General features: G+C 38.6%; 1 protein-coding gene across 13 annotated transcripts in view; it reads right to left on the bottom strand.

Moving 5' to 3' along the window:
* Positions 1 to 3,680: 3,680 nt before the first annotated feature.
* Positions 3,681 to 22,313, bottom strand: part of crb (crumbs) — a 68,939-nt gene continuing 50,306 nt past the window's right edge. For 8 of the 13 annotated variants that reach the window (XM_067781558.1, XM_067781592.1, XM_067781575.1 and 5 more), the window contains 13 exons: positions 18,496 to 18,768; positions 17,479 to 18,053; positions 17,378 to 17,419; positions 14,096 to 14,640; positions 10,864 to 10,969; positions 10,724 to 10,800; positions 9,758 to 10,647; positions 9,502 to 9,690; positions 6,942 to 7,932; positions 6,121 to 6,884; positions 5,617 to 5,744; positions 5,140 to 5,556; positions 3,681 to 5,066 (listed from right to left, as the gene is read on the bottom strand). In XM_067781558.1, coding sequence (XP_067637659.1) covers positions 4,836 to 5,066; positions 5,140 to 5,556; positions 5,617 to 5,744; positions 6,121 to 6,884; positions 6,942 to 7,932; positions 9,502 to 9,690; positions 9,758 to 10,647; positions 10,724 to 10,800; positions 10,864 to 10,969; positions 14,096 to 14,640; positions 17,378 to 17,419; positions 17,479 to 18,053; positions 18,496 to 18,768 — 5,228 coding nt within the window. In that variant the 3' untranslated portion in view covers positions 3,681 to 4,835. Of the gene's footprint in view, positions 5,067 to 5,139; positions 5,557 to 5,616; positions 5,745 to 6,120; positions 6,885 to 6,941; positions 7,933 to 9,501; positions 9,691 to 9,757; positions 10,648 to 10,723; positions 10,801 to 10,863; positions 10,970 to 14,095; positions 14,641 to 17,377; positions 17,420 to 17,478; positions 18,054 to 18,495; positions 18,769 to 21,903; positions 22,033 to 22,313 lie in introns of all 13 variants that reach the window. The other 5 variants (XM_067781641.1, XM_067781649.1, XM_067781630.1 and 2 more) reach the window with 5 other exon arrangements.

The raw sequence follows: 22,313 nt of genomic DNA, 5'->3' as shown, positions 1-22,313 counted from the left end.
TAAAAATAACCCTGGGTGGGTCCAAAGCCTTTCTGCATTAGGGTGTACAAAAAATCTGGCAAAATACAACAACCACATGCAAATTTGAACCGAAATGATGTGACAGAAATTAATTTTTTTATTTTTGTTTTCGGATTCTTAAATTGGAGGTCGAAACGTGCTTTTGATACCAACTTTGAAAATTTTTGTTAAAAATTAGGTGGTGAACCGTCTTGTAAAACGTTACATTTTGTCAAAACAACTGCAAAATTGTATGAGACAGCTGCCAGTAATCAGTTGTAAGATTTTGACGGCTTTGGCAACTACACCAACAAAGGGTTGTAAACGGTAATGTCACAAAAAGTTGTTAGACTAGACAACTCAACCGACAATTTTTTTTTTTTTGACAGGTTGAGTTGTAATCTGTAATATCAAATTGGGAAATTTCATCCCAACCAGAGTCGAGTTGTAAACGGTAATATGGGCATTTATTTGCTATAGCGACGTTTCCAACACAAAATACAAAAAATCTGAACTCCCTTATCATTGAAATTTTCGTTTAGTTTTTCACATTAGCATTAAAACGCTAGTGCATTCAAAAATTAATAAATTTTTCCCAGCTCTTCTGATGTATACATATGTATTAGCTTATGACTAACAATTTTTACTATGCACAACTTAAAAATGTTTCGTTTTTGATTTATTTGCTCGTTTGGCCTTAAAACACAATACTGAGTTTTATATTTTATGTCTAAAATAGTTTACATACATTTATGTATTTAAATAAATTATCTGCATATATTTTTATATCTGAGCGAAATTTTCCAAGTGGGTCATTCAATGTCAAACCGACACATTCTTAAAAATTATGGGTTTTCGGTTTTTAGAATTTATGAAATTCTTTTTTTTTTTTTTTAACTAATATTAGCACTAGCTCTCCTCTGCATTCAGAAACGCAAACTGTCAAGAACGGTGTTAACGCAACTGCGCCGCGCATCGAAGTGGAGGACGTCTGTTCGTGGCTCTGGCGACCCGAACTTTCTCACGAAAGGAGTGGTTTGGATGATTGAAGAGGTTTAATGTGATCATATCACTGCGTTCCCGATATGGGCGGGCTAGCACTTTGATGATTTTGTTGTCCGTTACGTACGGGAATGCAAAAAGAACGTCTGTCCTCAAATCAACTAACACATATGTATTTTTTTATATTTTAACCAAGAAATTCATTCTGGAAAATTTGCAATAATGGGGTGTGAATCCCTTCATACAAATTTCTTTGATAATTATATAAAAAATAAGTCCTTAGACGCAGTAAAACTATTTCGGCAAATAATCGTAGCAAATTCTTTAGCGGGTAATAACTGAAATGTCTCTTTCTGATGTAGGCCCCCTTCATTTCAATCTCACATTTCTGAGCTTGAATTGTGTCCTTGTGAGCTAAGAGGGAAATTGTGAACATGAATTGTAATTTTCTGAACTTCAGTTAAACATTCGAATCGGCATATTTTCTTTCGGATCGAGGTACAGAACAAATTTCATTCCATTTCTTCACAAACGCTTTATCCTAGCTCGAAATGTACTGAACTTATGTGTTTTTCAACCCAGTTCTGAAAGGACGTTACTTAATAAAGCGTTAGGCAGAGCCTAACCTATTCTAGGTAATACGAAAGGTGTCGACTACAACCTTTGACGGCTTTGACATGGAATGACCCTTGTACATATATGTATATGATATACCCAATGAACACAAAAAAGAATATCGCCTCGAAATAGCGGATAACTTTTGCAATTCGTTCTTCTTAAATTTATTTTTTGCCATTCAAACACGGAAAATTTAATTTTCAGGAAAGTGTGCTGCGTTTTATTTTTTGTAGTATTACGTGATTTTTTTTCGAGCGAAAAACTCTATTTGTGACTGATCTCCAACGATTCAAAAAAGCTAAAATACTCGAATTGCTAAAACCACAGCACTCAGCTGGGAATCGAACCAAGCCAATTTTTTTTGAAGATATTGATCCATGCTTGTACGGTAATGTGTAAATCAGTAGATCTTCGAGGAGTTAAAAGCGATATATTATAAAGATATACAAAAAGAATTTGTGGCGAATCTGGCAATGCGACTCATTTTGGTGCAATAAATTCGAATCCAATATCGGCAACCGAATCGTAGTTCGGGCATAACCTTTAAAAATGGTAACGCTGAGCGTTTTTTTGAGATCGCACTCTAAGATCCACTAATTTTTTCTTATGTTGCTGTATAACTAATTGCTTTAAATTTTTAGAAAGTCTTTGACGCCTCGTACTGCCTGCTATATAAGTTTATGGGTGTGTTATTTTATTAAAAATACTCCAGTTACATGCAAACATATCGGGTACCATCTAAAAACACTGGTACCGATGTTTATATGTAAATTTTTTTTATTATTTGACATAAACGAAACATAGAAACATACAAGTGAAGCTTATATAAAAGTGTTAAAATAGGACAATAAATCTACCGGCATCCGTGGTGTGATAATAGCGTGCTCCGCCCAACACACCGACGATCCTGGGTTCACACGACTCAAATTGGAAGAGAAGCTCGGCCTTAAATCTCTTCGGAGGCTATCGTGCCTTACATTTATTTTTTTATTTAATCTTTAGTTCAAGTAAGGAATGAAGGAACAACATGCCAGTTTACATATAACAAGATAATCTTCGTTTTTATACCTAACGGTAATTAAATAACTAGATTTTCTATATAAATTTTCCCTTTGGTCGACGTTAATTATGAAAAAAAAAATTTTAGATTTTTTTCCTAGATCTAGAACCATCTCTATGATGTAATATCTAAATTGAAGCACGAAATAAAAGAGAAACCAGAAAATTCGACAGCTAATAATCTAGTTCCTAGGGATGGAACATATGTATGTGAACGCGTTGATTTACTATTATGGATTTATTTTAGATTAATGCATCTGTAAACGTGCTCTAAATCACGTTTTGCTTATGTATCAAGCTCTAAAGTAAAAGTGGTTTGGTCTAATATCCAGAAAAAAAATGAATTTGTTGTATATCTACCTATCTATATATATAAACATCAAATTCTCTGTGTGTGTGTGTGTGTTCCCTATGGAAACGTATTTTCCACACTTCAATCATCACCAAATTTTGGCTATAGGTTCCTTCGATCAAGAAGAAGGTTTTTCATATTTCAGAACTAAGAATTTTAAACTAAATTTTTTTTTTCAATTTCACGTGCGCCACTGGGTGGTGCGACACATTTTGTAAGTCAGCAAAAGTTACTTATACGCCATGTACGCACTTAAGTGCAGAACTTCTGTTTGGTCATAGCATTGAAGTTTTTATTAAATGTATGTTTGTTTAATGGTGTGGTCAGTTTATGCTTATATTTAAGAATTCATGAGCTTAACACCGGCTTATAATAATTGAATTTCAAATATTATGTTTTCTAAGAGAAACTGAAAAGAAAGAAACATTTACTGGCATATTGCGATGCAACCATTTCGAAAACCGCCAACGTAATCATCATCAGGCAATTTTGTAATATCATCAAAGGTTTCACCGGGATTCAAACCGTGAATCACATGGTGAAACTGCAGTTGCCTTAAACCAGCAGGATAGCCTAGTGGTTAAAGGCAACTGCAGTTTCACCATGTGATTCACGGTTCGAATCCCGGTGAAACCTTTGATGACATTACAAAATTGCCTGATGATGGTTACGTTGGCGGTTTTCGAAATGGTTCCATCGCAATATGCCAGTAAATGTTTCTTTCTTTTCAGTTTCTCTTAGAAAACATAATAATTGAAATTCAATTATTATAAGCCGGTTTTTATTAAATTTAAGCATTTCATTGTAAAAATAGCTGTCGATATGAGATGATAGACAAAAATTGTGTAGCTAAAATATTTTGATATAAGTTATGAGATTTTGAGTATGAATTGTGTGAGACAAAATAAAATTTGAAAAATAAAGCAAAGCATGATAAATTAGATGAAGGAGGGATGGGTTGAGGTAGAGAGTGTAAAAAAAGAAGAGGGAGGGATAAGGAAATTATAAAGGGTAAGAATGAGAAAAATTGGGAGATACATTTTGAAGATCAATAAAATCTTATATACTGATTGCTTGACTTTGAGTGACGGCAAGGAATGCTTTAAAATACACCGTCTTATTTAGATTAGTATCAGCCCAACCAGAGCAACGCCGGGTACCCTGCTAGTTGTATATATATATGCTAGGTGCCACGCCGAACAGCTGGGATTCGCCGACCTATCGCGCCATACTACTATGACAACAATAGAGTTCTCCGCAAACTCGAGGCGAATTCATAATGCTTATTGGGTAGTAACGTAATTAATTCAAGCTTAACACTAAACCGTTTTTATAAGTATATTTAATATGTGTATATTTAGTTATATGAGCGTTTTATTTAAATACTTTAACGTCTACTTTTTTTACGTCTTTTAAAGGAATGCTCCTGCTAAATATCGCTTACTTTCGTACTAAATTTTAGATTTGTATTATTATTATAAATAACTATATAAATTTTTGATCGCGCATTTAATAAATGATTGTATATATCTAAAAGAATATCGAAAGTATTGTCGAATTTTCTCGCCATAGTTTCGTGAGCTCTTGTTCGGTTTAGTTTAACTTAATCATCACTTAGTCATTGCTTAACACTAAATTAATGGACGGTTAAATACATTTTATGTCCACAATAACATACATAGATATTTGCTTTTTTTTTCTTATTGCTTAAAGTTAACATTAACTATCTAAAAATGAAAAGCAAAACAATCATTTTTTAAATTAGTTATTCGATTTCTACACAAAGTACAACTACAAACTGTGACTAAATAAGTCTCTCTTCTGGCGGCGGTTTTAATACATTATCCATTTCTAAACGCGGATTACAATATTCTTGTGCGCTGGGACTGTACGTGCCACGTGTCGCACGTTTATTGCGTGCCATTACCAAAAATGTACCCAAAAGCGCTGCACCAATGAGCAAAAGCACCACCACCACCGGTATCACGATGATTGCAATATCGGCTGTCGAAGGACCCTCATCCTTGGCAGTCATCTAAATAAACAAAGAACAAATTAAAATTTTTAAAAATGCTGTAAATTTCTTCTCATGCTCATCTCATACTCACCACCAGATCACAATTCTTGCCCTCATAACCCAACGTACAATTGCATGTGTAATCCGCTTCATCACCACACGACTCCACACAAATACCCGAATTCATGCAAGGCGATTGTCCACTCTTGCAGGGATCAGTAAAATTACAATACACACCACAGAAGGCATCCTGGCAAATGCATTTGAATGATCCAGGCAAATTAATGCAGCGTCCCAGTCCACCACAATATTCGATACCCAAAGTACACTCATCAATGTCGATGTCGCAATTGTTGCCCTCGTAGCCGGTATTCGTACAATTACAGTGATAGGCTCCGATTAGATCGTGACATTCGCCGTTATTGAAACAAGGATTGGGATCACACTCGTTGATGTCTACCTCACAATAGCGTCCGGTGTAGCCCATACTACATTGACATAATGGTGTCTGCGGAGGGAATTATTTTTACTGAATATAAAGTAAATACTAAACTGTGAGATAACTTACGAATGGATCAGATAGAATGCAAAGACCGCCATTTTGGCATGCCGTCGTTTCGCAAAAGGGCACATCGCAAAAAGGTCCTTCAAAACCGGGCATGCAAAGGCAAGTGAAATTGTTGTTTGTGAGCGAGTCTTTAGGGAAGAATAGTTACTGTGAATTAGTAAAAGAATGTACAGAGAGTATTCATAAATAATTCCATTCCTACCCCTTACCATATCCCTTCCATTATCACATCACTATCTCCGTCCCTATTCACTATTACCAACACTTACACTAACACTGTCACTACCAATATCAATATCACAATCACTATTACTTTCACTATAAATATCAATAACAATATCACCATCTCTGTCCCTTTCACTATTACTATCACAATCACCGCCCCGACCTCTAACTATATCCCTATTCGTCTGCCTATCAATATCCTTGTCCCGATCCATCTCTATCTCTTTTACTATCACTATCGGTATGCCTACAAAATTAAAATTCGTTGAACAAACTTACTTAATCCATCCTCACACGTGGATCCATTGCGACAGGGCAAATTTTCGCATGTCACCTGCTTTAGCAAATCACACTGTGCACCAGCATAGTCTTCCGTACAATCGCACTGGAATGCCGCTATTAAATCTGTACATGTGCCACCATTATGACATGGCTGTGAGGCGCACTCATCAATATTGTGCTCACAGAAACGACCATCGTAACCCGGTAAACAGCGACACAAGAAATCTGCCACCTTATCAATGCAAGAGGCACCATTCTGACAAGTCGCTGTCAAACATTCATCGATATTAATCGAACAGTCATCTCCCTCATAACCAGCTTGACACTTGCAAGCATATTGCTCTGTGGGTGAGCCACAATACCCATCATTCTTACAATCCGCATCAAAACAGAGTATGCAACCTTCGGCGGGTTTGCTTGAGTTCAGCCGAAATTGTGCATGTGGTTGTACCGAAACATTTTCAGTATGTGGATACATTTCAGCGTTCGAGAAATATGGCAACAAGAGACCACCAACACGCGCCTCACCCAAGCAACCCTTAAATTGTGAACCCTGCTGTGATGAACTGCTGCCACGTGCTTGTCGACTATCAGTGGGCATGCCGCCCAAATATACTTGTGTATCGCTGGAGAACAATTCCTGGACGCCGAGCTGATCAATGTCAGCCGAAAAAGCAGGCGAAGGATCGACCATACTCTCCCAACCTTTCCAGCCACCCTCGAGTTTGCCGTTTTGCGCTCGTAAGTAAATGTGGTTCCAGCTGTTGAAGATGTGGTAAATTATTTTTGTTTTCACCTATTAATGATTTCAAACTTACTCTGGCTGATTCATGGACTCCGTATGGCTCGTATCGGATGTGTCCTTTGTAAAGCGTTTGGTATCACCAAATTGTTCTTGACTCAATTTCCATGTTACCGTAACTTGTCCCTGATTTACGCCAATTTCGAAGAAACTCTCACCATTCTCAACATAGAACAAAGTACCTCCCGCACGCGTTCTATAAGTGATTTCAATTACGGGCTTTACAAATCCTTTCGGCTCCTCTGGCAATATCTCACCATAATAAGTGAATGCCAAAGGATTCTTTTCATTACCTTTGAACGTTATGTTGGCCAAACACTCATAGCCATCATCAAGATTTTGACAATTGCTATTGCCTGGACAAGTAACTAACTGACAAAACTCGATCTCTTGACAATTTTTACCCTTATAACCGTTCGGACAGGTGCACACATAATCATTCCATGTATTACGGCAGTCCGCATTGTGCTTGCATGGATTTTTGCGACATAAATCATCTGTGACCTCGCCTTTCAGTACTGAGTTGCGATCGATAGTGACAACGCCAAAAGGTGGTGGCAACAACAAATCATCTTCATTAAGCGGATATAATTCAACAATCATGGTGTGCGATCCATTGCTTACTTTGACATCTTGTATGATTCCCTTAAAATATTCTTTTGCCTCCATTTCATTAGTCAGTGCTGTTTCTTCGGCCGTTGCTAGCGTTGGATCAGTGCCTGCGATTGTTGGTGCTTGCGTCTGTTCACCTACTGGTGGTCCACCAAGGTAGAGCACTTGCGCATCTAATAAACCGGTGGAGGATAGTGTTTTACGGAAATATTCAGTGCCATTGAGTTTGACTTGTACCAAGGTTTGATTGCGCACGACTTCGATGAGATGATTATAGCCGTTATCGAGTTTATTTCCACCCACAGTGTAGGCCTCTGGTGTAGCATTGAATTGCATTTTTACTAAGAGTTCGCCACCGTGCAGTTCGGCGGCTACGTAAGATTCGCCGGTATCAGCTATATAAAGAAATAAATAAAAAATAAACGTTATGCACCCAATCATAAAATCATTTTTTCGGAGGGATTCTTCTCGTTGTCATATAAAAAATATAAAACAAAGCTCGCCAGGAAAAATTATTTAGAATTGGCATGTATGTAAAAACAATAACTTTTTTAGAGCGTTGACCCCGAGGTGAAAACTAAACCTGATTATCCTTTCTCTATGAAATCTTAAGTCGCAGTTAAAGTCTTTTTACTAGATTGGAAAACCAAGTAGTATACTAACAGTGGAGCCCAGACTTCTGGGTCTCAAGTCGCTGAAAAAATGAGTAATACGCGGAAGCTTCCTTATTTGAAGACATCCTCGCTAAGTTCACAGTCCTGGAAAGAAGTAGAATTATTAAACGCCTTTACACAAAAAAAGATCACAGTCTTCCAAAAAGTACATCACAGGATATCCAGTGGACATAGACTACAATTGGCAGCATTATACTGTGACGTAGCATTACAATATTATGACTCCCATTGCAACTTCGCATGTGCCCTTAATCGTACCACAAGAAAAAAGCTTCGCAAACATAGGCAGGGTGATCAGCCAGTACATGATTATTAACAGCTATAAGCTTTTCATGAAAGTGAAATATAATGCTATTCTTCGTCACTGCTACACGAGCTTACCTTTTAAGCAGACTGATTCGCACAATTTACAATCTCTCCTGCAAGGGCATACCATCTTCGGACGGAAGCTCCTGTCGACTGGCCGCCTCTTAGTACTATTCTTGCCTATCGGATTACTATTCTTGCCTATCGGAGTTATCGAACTCTAATGGAGTCTCGGCATCTCCTTGGGTTAGTACGCTGGAGATAATGCTTTCGGACGTAGCTACTCCGCTGCCAGGCAAGGTGGCTGGAAGACGATTCGGGGTTCGGGGTGCAGGGATGCTTTAAGAATACCGCGAACTCCATCCGCACTTTGCAACCGTCCTACCCAGGAAAAGTTATCACACTACCGCTCAGGTGTCCAACAAAGACCAGTACTTACATGAGCGAGTATACTCAAAGATCTTTTCAGTCTTTCACACCGAAGAGACATATCTTCCAAGCAGACTTATTAATGCTAAAAGAAGTACCTAGTAGGTACTACCTACCGACGAAGGTAAAGTTCAATCGCCTTTGCGATTTGGTGCGCGCTCAACTGATGCTAGTTTACCTGAATATCCTTTGGAGGATATAGTGAGTAACAGCAGCTATTGGATGGCGCGAAGCACTGTTATAAAATGATAATGATGGCAGAGTTTTCAAAATTGCTACAACCTCGAACGATTCAGAGCTATACGGATTTTTGAAACCTCTTATGGGAAAATAAAAGGAGGGGGAGGGAGTAAAATATTTTTCTAAAACCGCAAATAACTCAGAAGGCATTTCGAGCAATATTACGTGCTGTCCATTCCGTACGATGTATAGGTCAGGAAGTACATATATGGTTAGATAAATATTTCGCTGTGCAGATAGGATTTATAGAACAAACATGACTCTTGGGTTACGAAAACCGATAACCGATGATATAACCCGTAAACTCATACTTACGTGTTCCTTTAGGAGTTATCTTCTTTGGATCGCTGCCCAAATAAAATACCTGCCCAGTTGGCTCACGTGTACGTATGAACATCGAGATATCCAGAATGGAACGAATAGCGCGGCGAGCAGCATCGTTAGTCTCCACAACCACAGCCGAGTGAGTAGTGTTCTCGTGACCAAAAGTCGCGGCAGTTATATCTACAAAACAAAAAGAGAAAAAACAATGTGAGGAATATGTTGGATAATCTTTTAGCGACCAAATTACTATATTTGCACGTGTGTCCGAAATGTGGGCGCTGACAGGTGCAGGAGAATGTGTGCCACAAATCAGTACAAGCGCCATTCGAGTGACACGGGTTAGGCGTACATTGCTCAGTGCGTGGACAACCCGCCTGTATGTTAGTTAATTTTGTATCCTTTTCGAGGCCTTGCTCTTCGGGGAATATCCATTTACCATTAACAACAATATCTTGCATACAACCCACAAAACTCGATGGACGATGTGGTAAATGCCGTAAATATGATTTCAAATTTGGTATTGTACCACCCAAATAGGTAAGTGGAAATGAAGGTTGACTACCATTCGCTGTTTCATATGAACCCACCGGAAAGATGGCTTGCTCGTCGTTGGCCGAAAGCACCAAATGTGAAGTGTTTATAGCGACAAATACCTTATGCCAACTGCTATCATTCAATTTTGAACCAATAAAAACACCCTCCCATTTATTGAGTAACGACGAATGTAAATTCAAGCGTCCATTAATCAACTCCAGTATATAACTAACAGGTTCGTTATGTCCAATTGAGGTACCAAAAGCGAGTACGCCATTTGGTAAAGTGGTTTTAAATTGTAAATTAATATCGTAACCCTCTTCACGTTGCGTCTTTACCGTTATAAGACTGCTGACGACCATCGATATTGTTGTTGTCTTCTCACAAATATCACCCTGGAAACCATGCTGGCAAGAGCAATTGAATAGATGTTCGGTTTCATTAACCAAATATGGTTTGCAATAGCCACCATTTTGACATGGCATATTAAGGCAACCAATTAATTGTACCGAACAATTCTTACCACCATAATTGGCATCACAATCGCAGGTGTAGTCGTTAATTTCATCGAAGCATGTACCATGCGCGCCACAGGGTTGATATCTATAGCATACGAAATGTGGAACGTTATAGATGCTGGACTATATTGAGAAAAGCAAGCTCAGTTCTTATCACTTACCTCTCACATTCATCGATATTGACATCACAGTGGCGTCCTTCGAAACCCGGGTCACATTCGCACGTATAGTTGCCGATCTAACATTAAAATTTTAAAGATTAATCATAAAATGTTTAGTTGAAAGTGGTGCAAGAGCTTACGCCATCGTTACAGGTGCCATGTTTACCACACGGATTCGTCTCACACTCGTTGATGTTAATCTCACAATTTTTGCCCATAATACCTGGCACGCAAACGCATTCATACCTTTAAATTACAGAGACAAGATATTTAATTAAGAAGTACATATTTAGTTTTGGTGATAATAATAAATTAGTCCGATACTCTTTTCATCACAGGTGGAACTAAATATCATATACCCAGTAGTACGTTCAAGTAGCAATAATTTATTGCGAAAAGAACATGAAAAAATGGGACCGTCTCCCACTGTGAAAATGCTACTGTTCAACGAAGGAGAGGTAAAAACGGCCTAGCGTAGCATGAAGGCAGGAAAGGCACCAGCAACTGATGGTACATCCATAAAAAGCAGCCTCAAAATTTTGGGAAGCAAGGTGCATTAGCGCAATACAGCGCCCGACTCCATATCTTCTTCCGGCCACAATGCATGCTCGACACAGCTGGAAAATGATGGATATACGATATTTAAAGGTTCAGAGATTTGTCCATATGCCTTTCCCAAAAGTGACTCCACAGTTAGCGCCAGAGTTCATTGATCATGCTGGACATCAAAAATACCTAAAAATTCGCAAGGCTTATGGCATGCTCGGGGCCTTTGACACCCTTTCAAGGTATGTACTTTCATATCTAATTATTTAAAGATTGTGTAATACGAAACAAATCAAGGCAAGAATAACAGGCAGAGCAGCACAGAGTTCGGTGCTAGGTTCCGACAATGCTACGGATGACAGTCCTCTTCGCTTGCATAACAACGCATAAATACGATCAGGCAAATTAAATACGCAGTGTATATAGATGGAATCATGATCACGGCCGTCAGATAGCGACAACGAAACCAGAGATCATAATGCTCACAAAGTAACGGACTCCCGCTACCATAAATATAACGATTGATAACCAACGAGCAGAAACGGACAGTTCCACGAAATGCCTTTGAGTGAAGCTAGAAAGCAAGCCTAGTGACAAGACTGCGCACGACATAGGAAATTTGTGCCAATTAACGACGATCATGAGCGGACCAAAGCCACATGTAAGAAAGCTTATCTTACTGGATTCGGAGACTATACTGTGACGAATATTACCATCTCTAAGGTTATTAAATAAAGGCACAACAACATAAACATTAAGCAAGCTACATAAACACAATAATCATCATTTACCACACATACATACAAGGCAACGAAGAGATAACCCACATACAGATGTAGTCATCGTTGGAAGTAGTATTCACATATGCACGCGCATATGGCTATGCGAGAGGCTATAAACGTTTATCTGTAGTTTATAGCTGGTAGCGTATAGCTGGTAACCAAGTAGAAAATTTTAGCAGAAGAAACGTCTAGACATTTGGGCACAGAGTATAAAACCAGCAAAAGCTGAGTAATCTGGAATCAGTTTGATTTAAACACGCAACTGATATGCGAAGTGAAGTTTAATTGCGAAGTTCTTTCAAAGTAGTCCACAAAGACCATTTTGGAATACTGAATATTGGCGTGTTTTATTCAACAATTTAGCGATACGAACGTAAGCAGAAGGTTGCAAATAAACGGAATTTCACTAAATTCGTAACAATACTCTTGTACGGTGCAGAACTCAGGGCGGTACAAGAGTTCCACGAAATGCCTTGGAGTGCGGATAGAAAGCAAGCCTGGCGACAAGACTGCGCATGCTATAGGAAATGTGTGCCAGTTAACGGCGACCATAGGCGGGAAAAAGCCACGCATAAGTAAGTTAATCTTACTCGATGTATTTTTTCGTTGTAAAAGGAACGTAATTTACTTCTCCATGCAGAAGTAGCTAACTTAATCCCAGAATCGAAGCTTTGATTAAAGTGGATGCCTGGGGGGGGGGGGGGGGTTGACTCAGGTTAGGATAGGTTGGATTGTCGCTGCTCCAACTAGGCGAAAACACCTCACTTGGCCGACTTCTACTAGACCCAATTTCCACATGGTAAGACAGCCTATACTGTGGGTACATTCGCGACGTACGACAAACCGTTATTTCGAATCGTACCACTTCGTACTGCAAATAAGGAAGCGCTTAAGAGGCAATTGGTGATATATTCACTGATAGTGTTATTGATAGATGACGAGCGTCAGTCACAGATGGAATATGGTCGGAAGATACAGTAGAATATTCTCTCCTGAAAGAAGAAGGCGGTTGCCCAAAAGTATAGAAGTTTCCGTACCTCAAGTTTTGCTACATGCGGTTACAAAACCGCTGACTGTGAGGGGTGAGGTTTTGGCGAGTAGCCCATCAAGAAGAATGGAGTCTTAAACTTGAAGAGCCTCGCTGGTACTGGATAGTGTAGTTTCGAGGCTTAACAACCCGGTGAGTGCATAAAGATTTTCCTTCTTTCACGTAACCGACAAAAAAGTACCCGGTACAGGTCAAAGAAGACTTTAGGCATGGCGTTGTGAAACTGAAACCAAATAAAAATGAATGAAATGAAAACTAGAGGAAAATTAAACAAGAATGAAGAGAAAATAACCCAAGCCGAAACCAAATTGAAAGGAAGATCGCTGCCAAAAGTGCTACCAAAAGCTGACTGTGAGGGGTGAGGTTTTGGCGAGTAGCCCATCAAGAAGAATGGAGTCTTAAACTTGAAGAGCCTCGCTGGTACTGGATAGTGTAGTTTCGAGGCTTAACAACCCGGTGAGTGTATAAAGATTTTACTTCTTTCACGTAACCGACAAAAAAAAGTACCCGGTACAGGTCAAAGAAGACTTTAGGCATGGCGTTGTGAAACTGAAACCAAATAAAAATGAATGAAATGAAAACTAGAGGAAAATTAAACAAGAATGAAGAGAAAATAACCCAAGCCGAAAACAAATTGAAAGGAAGATCGCTGCCAAAAGTGAGGAACTACTTTTATTTGCTTCGTTTTTCCAAGTTTTCGATATCGGAAAATGGAGCGAATAATATTTGTGCAATAAGGGTGTTTATTACACGATTTCTGAGATAGGGCATCACTCAATCAAATTTTAATAAAGTGTTTTTCGGGGCCGACTCATAATGAAGGGCAATTTTTCTCCAAACTCTGAAAAGAGACATTCACACTTTAGGGGCCACGAACAGTTATAACGGAAAGAAGTTATAGTAGATTAAAGAGTTACGCTACTCGGTATATGAATGGATATATTTTCTGCAACACTTTTTGTTCCCAAATCACCTTTTTTTGCTGCCAACACTTACCCACTCGCATTCTCGTAGGAAAATGGCCTATTGAAGAACTCTGGTATGTCCTGTGTTTGACTGAATTGATACAACGTCATATTCGATCGCTGATAGCAGTAACCGTTATACATGCATGGATTACTATCGCATTCATTTACATCGGTTTCACAATTTTTACCCGTATAACCCGGATAACATTTACAACGGTAATCATTTATTTCATCTATACAAAATGCACCATTTTGACAAGGATGTGAATCACATTCATCGATATTCAGCTCGCACAGTTGCCCCTCAAAACCGGTGTTGGTACAATCACAACGAAAACCACCCAATTCATCAATACAATGTCCATTATGTTGACATGGCGCCGATATACAATCATCAATATCATTCTCACATAAGCGACCCGTCATGCCAGGTATACAGGAACATGTGAAATTATTGATCATATCGATGCATGTGGAACCCTTCGTACAAGGATTACTGTCGCATTCGTTTATGTCGATTTCACAATTGATGCCGGTATAGCCTGGTACGCAAACACATTCGTAGGCGTTAATCTAAAGAAAGATTAAAGAATTAGTGAAATATAAAAAAGCTTTAAATAAATTAAGCAATGGATACAGACATAAAAAGTGAGCATTTGCTCTGACGCTATTTTCTGAGTAAAAGTTGATATTTTGACTGTGTTGCAAAAACAAAGAAGCCACCTCTTAAACAAAAAATTGAGCTCACATTTTATGCATGAAGCCCAGTTACTTCAGCACTTTCTTTTAGAGTAGTTTAACAACGGTAGCAGACTACAACAATAACAAAAATAGGATATCGGAGGTAGTTCTAGTTCTAGTAACAAAGCGTACTTTACATATAATCAGTAAAAATTTGAAGGCTGCCAGTCACGTTGACTCCTATCATAGAAATATTTCTACAATAACACACTGTCCGGTCAATAAAGTCCTCACATAGACTGAATTAGTCCATAGTGTTACCAGAATTTGTTTGACGACCAAACGGAAGAACCCCAATCAGGTGCCAGGACATACGTTATAGAATAACTCTGTCCTCTTGGCAAATACTAGCAGTTTTCTAGGACACAGCTTAACTGCTGCCTCGAGATCTGGCAACTATGCCGCCCCTAATAGCTGGAGCCTTGACCTGGCGAGCGCAGGTCATGAACACAGAACATGCTCAACCGTTTCTTCCTGCAGCTCACACTTCCTGCACTTGCTATTACTGACGAGGCCTAGGTTAGATTAGGTTGGAGTGGCTGCCCCCGTTGTCCAGGCGGAAACTCACGTAGGCCATTGTGGCCCGTTGTGCTACCACGCGGGGCCCCTATTTGCTATTTCCCTACTTTTGAAGAAGAAGAAAGTTTAGACCCCAGTGAGGCTAAACCAGCGCGTTTTCCTAATGAAACGCAAGATGTCGTTTGTGTTTGTAGATTCAAGCTCCGCAAGGCACCCAAAGGAGTATCTGTGGAGGCATCGGTATCTGGTTTTTGAAAGTGCGGGACAGTGGCATAGATAGTGCTTTCTATATCCTCCTCGTCCCTATAGCTGCGGCAGAAGTCACTTGCCTGTAGGCCCATATAGGCACCGTGAGTGCCCATGAGACAGTGACCTGTAAGAAGGCCCACTAGTGGGCTTATAGAGATACGGTCTAACAATATCACCGATTGCGATCTCCTTTCATCCAGTTTAGGCCATATTTGCTTGGATAAACTACATGTAGGTTCCATGGCCCATCTGGCGTTTGCTTGATCCGTGATTAGAGATCGCAGGCAGTGTTTGCAGGTGTTTAGAGGAGGGTTTGCCCAACCAGCGGAGGTTATTGTTTGCAGGTTGGTGCCTTCACAGTGGCCAGGAACCCATACGACGAGACCTAACTTATAGGTATGTGAAGCCAGAAGGCAGTGTCCAATCAGTACATAGTATAGTTCGGACACTAAAATTGCCTCCACAGTTAAATGACCTTTGACTCTGGCAAAATTCTATAGCAAACGGGTAGGGAAGAAGGATGAGATCCCTAACAACAGTTATTATTTATTTTTAAATCTTTATAACTCTAATATTGAGTATCTGGCGGTCATACAAGTCGAAATCTTAAGAATGTTTTAAAATATCCAACTGGAAATAGTTTTTGACCTGCACCATTGACAACAGGTCATAAAAGATGTAGCTTTAAGCAAGATTGGAAGTGTGCAAAAAGACACCACCAGATTTTATTTTGGGTTTCGTGACTGTTTCGTGATCATTTATGAACTCTAATGTGATTACATTTCATCACCATTATTTTACAGAACTGCCCTGAGATTACATTTGACCATCATTTAGGTATTGCTTTAGAATAACTTTGGAAATGTTTTCGGAGTCACTTCGAAGCTATCTCTTTTTCGATATTGTTTTCGATACAATTTCGGGATCATTACCGAACTCTTTTGTGAACACATTTTATCTCATTGTCTTACTGAACTCCTCTGATATCACATTTGACAACCATTAGGGGGTTGCTTTAGAATAGTTTTGGAATTGTTTACGGAATCACTTCGAAGCTATCCTTTTTCAATACGGTTTCTAAATCATTTCGGGATAGATTGAGAAAAACTCTGCATAGTTAGGAATAATTTCAATATTATTTTCCGGAATATTTCAAGACTAGTTTTCGGCATAAACTAAGAACCATCTTGAGCTTCTTTCGGTTTTATGTTTGCATCATTTCGGAAATGGGAAAATTTCTGGAATTGTTTTAGATATCGATTTCGGTACATCTTAGTGATAATTTTAACACCAATCCTGCATCGATTTCACACATTCTCTTGATCATTTCGGAAATAGTTAAGAAAATTCTACGGAATATTCCCTGATTAGTTTCGATATCAATTCAGTGATATCTTCAACTTCCTTCGGAATTGTTTTTGCATCATTTCTCTCAACGCTTTCCGGATCGTCACCAGATTCTTTAAGTTAATTTACGCCTGATCTCTGGATCGGAACTATTTTTGGATATGTTTCATAAGAAATCGGCAAAATTTGGATACTATTCTGGATAATCTCGTGTTGTTTTTTTTTTTTTTTAGGGATAACCAGTTTTGGAACTAGGGGTTGCTTTCGAAATCATTTTCGTAATATTTTTTAATCATATCGGGACCGTTTCAGAATTGTTGTAAGGTTCTTTGCGGATTATTTTAGGGATAATTATGGGATTTTTAGCGTTATTTCGAGGAAAACATTAAGAAAGTAGGATCTAAAAAACATCTAGCAAAACAAGGTCTAATTTGAATAAATCTTCGTAACTCACTTGTCTTAGAATTCGATGTTTTCCATATTTAAAAAAGAATAACTAAAAAACATTTTAGAAACTCTGAAACAATTTAGAAAATCACTCACAATGCAACTTACCTTATTATTACATGTAGCACCATTCTGACATGGATGACTCAAACACTCATCAACATCGGAATCACAATGTTTACCCGTAAAACCGGGTGTACAATAGCACTTATATGAGCCCTCTTCATTCTTGCAAATACCATTACCACAAATATTCGGATCCAAAGCGCATTCGTCAACATCTTTGGTGCAGGTGCGTCCCGTCCAGCCCGATGGACAGGTGCATGTATACTCGCCATTCGGTAAATCTGTGCAAACACCAGCATTGCGGCATGGCTGTGCTGAGCAGGCCGTACAAACTTTATTATCTGGACAAATGCATTTGTTAAGCTGGCACACCATTGGATCTTGACAGTTAGCAGCGGTGCAGGGTTCAGCTTTCTCACAACGATCACCCGAATAGCCAGTGGGACAGTAACAATGTGTGCCATTCATCGAACAGGTGCCACCATTCAAACATTTGCCGCCATTCAAACAATTAATTGCAGTGGGGATAGTACTGCCAACGGCATCATTGGCGCCGCCAATACCGGTCAATGGTACGCTTGTCGGACCATCTGTTGTGGGCAGCTCGCAATTGTAACCTAAAGTAATGGAAAAATTGTTTATTAGCATTTTATTATTTTATAATTTCAAGTCTGGATAAAACATTTATTACATTTTGCAATTTCTATTTTTTTTTTTCTTACAGTGGTGGTTAAAATTAGCAAGTCATACACGCCAATCAAATTCGCTAATTTCTCAATTAAGGGTTTTTATACCGATAAATAATTTTCTAGTTAGCGTTACTACGTACAAATAAACACACATACAGGGAAATGGTACTACTACTTAGTTTTTCAATATATATATTATTGTTAATAAAAATAATTTCAAGACTTTTTACTATTTTGGTGTTTAGGTATGACTTTCAATTAGGTAATCAATTAAGTAATTAATTAGTTAGGTACTGTAAAGGGTGTATGTTGTAAGTGTATTTATTGTAGTACAAATGTATGTATATAACATATTTTTTTTGTTCCAAACCTTTATATCCACTAGCACATAAACAAGTAAAATTTGAAGCACTTCCACTACAAGTTCCACCGTTCAAGCAATTTTCGGGGGGACATGCAAACAATTGAGCCGAGCGTGGTTGTTGTTGTATTGAATTGGGCAATAAAAGCGGATTATTTGTTGTTGTTGTTGCTGTCATTTGCACTGCTGCTGTGGTCGTTGTAGTTGCTTTTGTTGTTGGACTACTTATCACCAATGTTGATGATGGTGTTGTTGGTATTGGTAGACAATGGCCAATTGGGCCTAAATTGAGAGATTAGTGCCATTTCAAAGGAGTTAAAATTCGCGAGCAGCAAATTTGTTAATTTGCTCATGTAATTATGTGTGTAGGTGCTATGTATGTATGTATTGTTATGTTTATGTATGTGTGTGAGTACGTGTATGGGTATGCGTAAGCATATTCATAATCAGGGACGTCAACTGGGTTAAACGTCTTTTTACTCATTATTTAAACAATTAAAAGCTTAGGACCGTACCGAATACCAAATCATGTTTTTTTAAGACTTAAGGTACAGGGCAGTGATGGGGACAGAGAAAGAGGGCTAGGTATAAAGGAAGTCTTATGACTTTATAGTCATAGTGTTAGGCATAGATATACGGATAGGGATGACGATGTGCATCTAAGATACACGCCCGCCACTCTGCAACGAAGAAATTTGATACAGTGACCTAAAGACATTTTTCTACCGAGATGCTGCTCACAAAACAGTCAGCTGATGATTACCCTACTACACTCACATCTGCTCCGTAAGAAAAATATTTGATCTGACGATGTAACGGACAAGTGGGAGCACATTTCTCTAGCACTACGTACAGCCACTGCAGAGACCATACGATTGCAGCCTGGTAAAATAACTGGTACGATAGGGAATGCCGCGCTGCCTCGGAGAAAGAGACGATGCATACAGGGTCACGCTGCACAAGGCAAAGAGGGAAGAAAGACGCATATTAAGAGAAAAGGAACTTGAGACAGAATGTCGTCAGTTTTGGGAACTATGGATATTATACTAGATATCTAAATGTGTACTCAGAGTGAGTTTTGCGGTGGACGAGGGCACTACGAATTACTTGATCATTAAAAAAGGAATTAGAGCGTTTATGAATTTGCAACGATATGTCGTGGTTGTTGTTGTAGCGATAAATACACTCCCCGAAGCTTTTGAGGAGTGTTATCGATGTTGATGGTACTTTGTCAGGATGGTTGACGCATCTTTCGATGTACAAAAATCATGCTCTATAAGTCTCTTATTAGATGATATAACCCTTAGAGTATTCGAGCCAAAATTTCTCTGGCAGATTCATGGTCCTACCCGTGATGTCAAAGAGGTTAAATTATTAGCTGTATAAGCTTTAAGCAGATAAGTACATAGTTCAAGGAATAAAAGCTCAAATGAGCAAGCAGAGGATCTCCACTGAGTTGAGGGGAGCAATTGTAAATGTACTTGATTTCTCTACTCCGTTTGCGCTCAGTTCTTGTGAAATAAGGATTGCTGGCATGACTTTTTACGCAACAACCAAAACTTTCTAAGCTAACAGCGCCAATTAATTATGGTGGCGCGGTGTAATCGACCAGTTCGACCTGACCTTACTTAGGTACAACAGCTAGTCATGATTAAACGAATATCGAGACGAAATTGTCACGGTATAAAAAGTTTGCTTAAAGGATGCCAGATTTTATTTGTAAAAACATAAAAAACTAATAAAACCAAACTCCTCGAAAACTTACTTACTTAATTGGTGCTTAACCCGTTAAACGGTTATGGCCTTTCAACAAGGCGCGCCAATCGCTTCTTCCTTCTGCCAACCGGCGCCAATTAGTCACACCATGGGAGTTTAAATCGTTTTCCACCTGGTCCGTCCAGCGGAATGGGGGCCGCCGTCTACCTCTGCTTTTATAGGCGGGTTCCGATAGAAACACTTTCTTGGCCGGAGCGTCATCTTTCATTCGCATAACATGGCCTAGGCAGCGCAGCCGCTGCGTTTTAATTCGCTGGACTATGTTGATGTCTGCGTAGAGCATAGGCTCATCGAAAACGTTGTTTTTACTTTAACTAAGCGACAAGAATCAATTAAAATATTTGCACAATCCAAATATACAAAAATAAAAATGTTCAATTTGTATAATTATTGATTTGCTACGAAATTGTCCAAAGCCATCATTCGTTAAGCTTTCTAGCTCCATGTCACGCTCAGTTTTCAGGGGAATGTTCCGGATCATTGGGAGACTTGAGAAGCAGAGATTGTTCTATTTTTGTACACATCAACTGTGATAGTCAGTTGTCGCTGTAATATTTAACACATTGTGTTACGTTCCATTGAAGTGTGATCCAGATATGTATAGAAATTTAACATGCAAATGCAACAACAAATTGATCCATTTCACATTGTTGTTACATTTGCATGTTAAATCTCTAACCGTATCTGGATCACGTTTCATTGGAACACGTGGATGGATAAAAGCCAAGCAGCTACATTTATTTTTGAAAAAGTAGGTTTATTAAAGGCACTGTTGTCAAAATAAAGACAAGAAATTGACAAATTATCTAGCTCACAATTTGAACCAGACTTCTGTCTGGATTTATCTGGCTCAAATTGTAGTTGTTGGATTTACGTGTGAAATTGTCTATCTGGCTCCGGATCATTACGACTGTATGATGGCTCATGTATAGCAAGTTCGCTTATAATGTTGATAAAACTAAGCTCCCTGAAGAGGTGCCCAAAAGAAATAAAACGCGTGGGAAAACATAATATATATATGATAAATTTTAAAGTGAAGTGTGCGTGTCTGCTTGTTTTCTTGACCTCTATGCTTTAGATATAATACTTGACTTATCCACAATGTAATTGATTCAATACTTTTAGACAAAAACCATCAAATCGTAAAATAATAAATTTCTAAATTACCACATCCACATTCAATAACACAGCCCCACAGAAAAAGTGGGATGTTCAACGGAGGGGAAAGGTCAATTCTTATGGATTTTTGGTCGCTGAACACGAATCCATTGTCAGAATTCAAAAGTAAGCTCTTGTTTTTTTCTAACCCCAAAAAGCTCCCGTTCTTCGAGTTTTTGAGACGAAAAACGGGAGCTTTTTGAGGTTAGAAAAAAACAAGAGCTGACTTTTGAATTCTGACAACGGATTCGTGTTCAGCGACCAAAAATCCATAAGAATTGACCTGTCCCCTCCGTTGAACATCACACTTTTTTTCTGTGGGGCTGCGTAATCTTTACACTGAAATGCTGATAAAATTGCTGTTTATGTCATATGTACAACTAAATAAATTTCTATACCGGGAAAGCTAAAGGTAAGTATGCATATACATTAAGGAAATTGTTTACTATGAATTGTTTGACTTCTCGGAACTCGGTCACATACTTAATTTAAGCTCACATCGCTTCTTTTTCAACCAATCTGGTGGTATGTAGCGCTTGCGTTTTTCACTCAGGCATTCCAACATGTCGAGCGCACTATTTGTTGCATTTAGTGCTGGGTTATTATCGGTAGCTTGGTAATGTAAAAGAGTTTTCAAATTTAAAAAAAAAGTTGTTAAAAGAAAATAAGTTTAAATAAGCTTAAGCATGCATAGATACTTAATTAAGATTACTTAAAGCTTTGGGAAAGATTATTTTGAAGAAATATCCCTTTGTCCAACTAATCCACACCGCACTTTTTTTATACTTAACTTATTTATTGCTTATTTTTTATAAATATGTACTAAGTAAACTACCCTACAACGCGTACCCTTATCTTAGGCGCATGAAGAATGAAATGCATCATACGAAAGA

This window comes from Eurosta solidaginis, chromosome 1 (assembly GCF_040869045.1).
Source record: "Eurosta solidaginis isolate ZX-2024a chromosome 1, ASM4086904v1, whole genome shotgun sequence".
Taxonomy (NCBI): domain Eukaryota; kingdom Metazoa; phylum Arthropoda; class Insecta; order Diptera; family Tephritidae; genus Eurosta; species Eurosta solidaginis.
The sequence above is the reverse complement of the archived record's forward strand: the minus strand, read 5'-3'. Positions and strand labels throughout refer to the sequence as shown.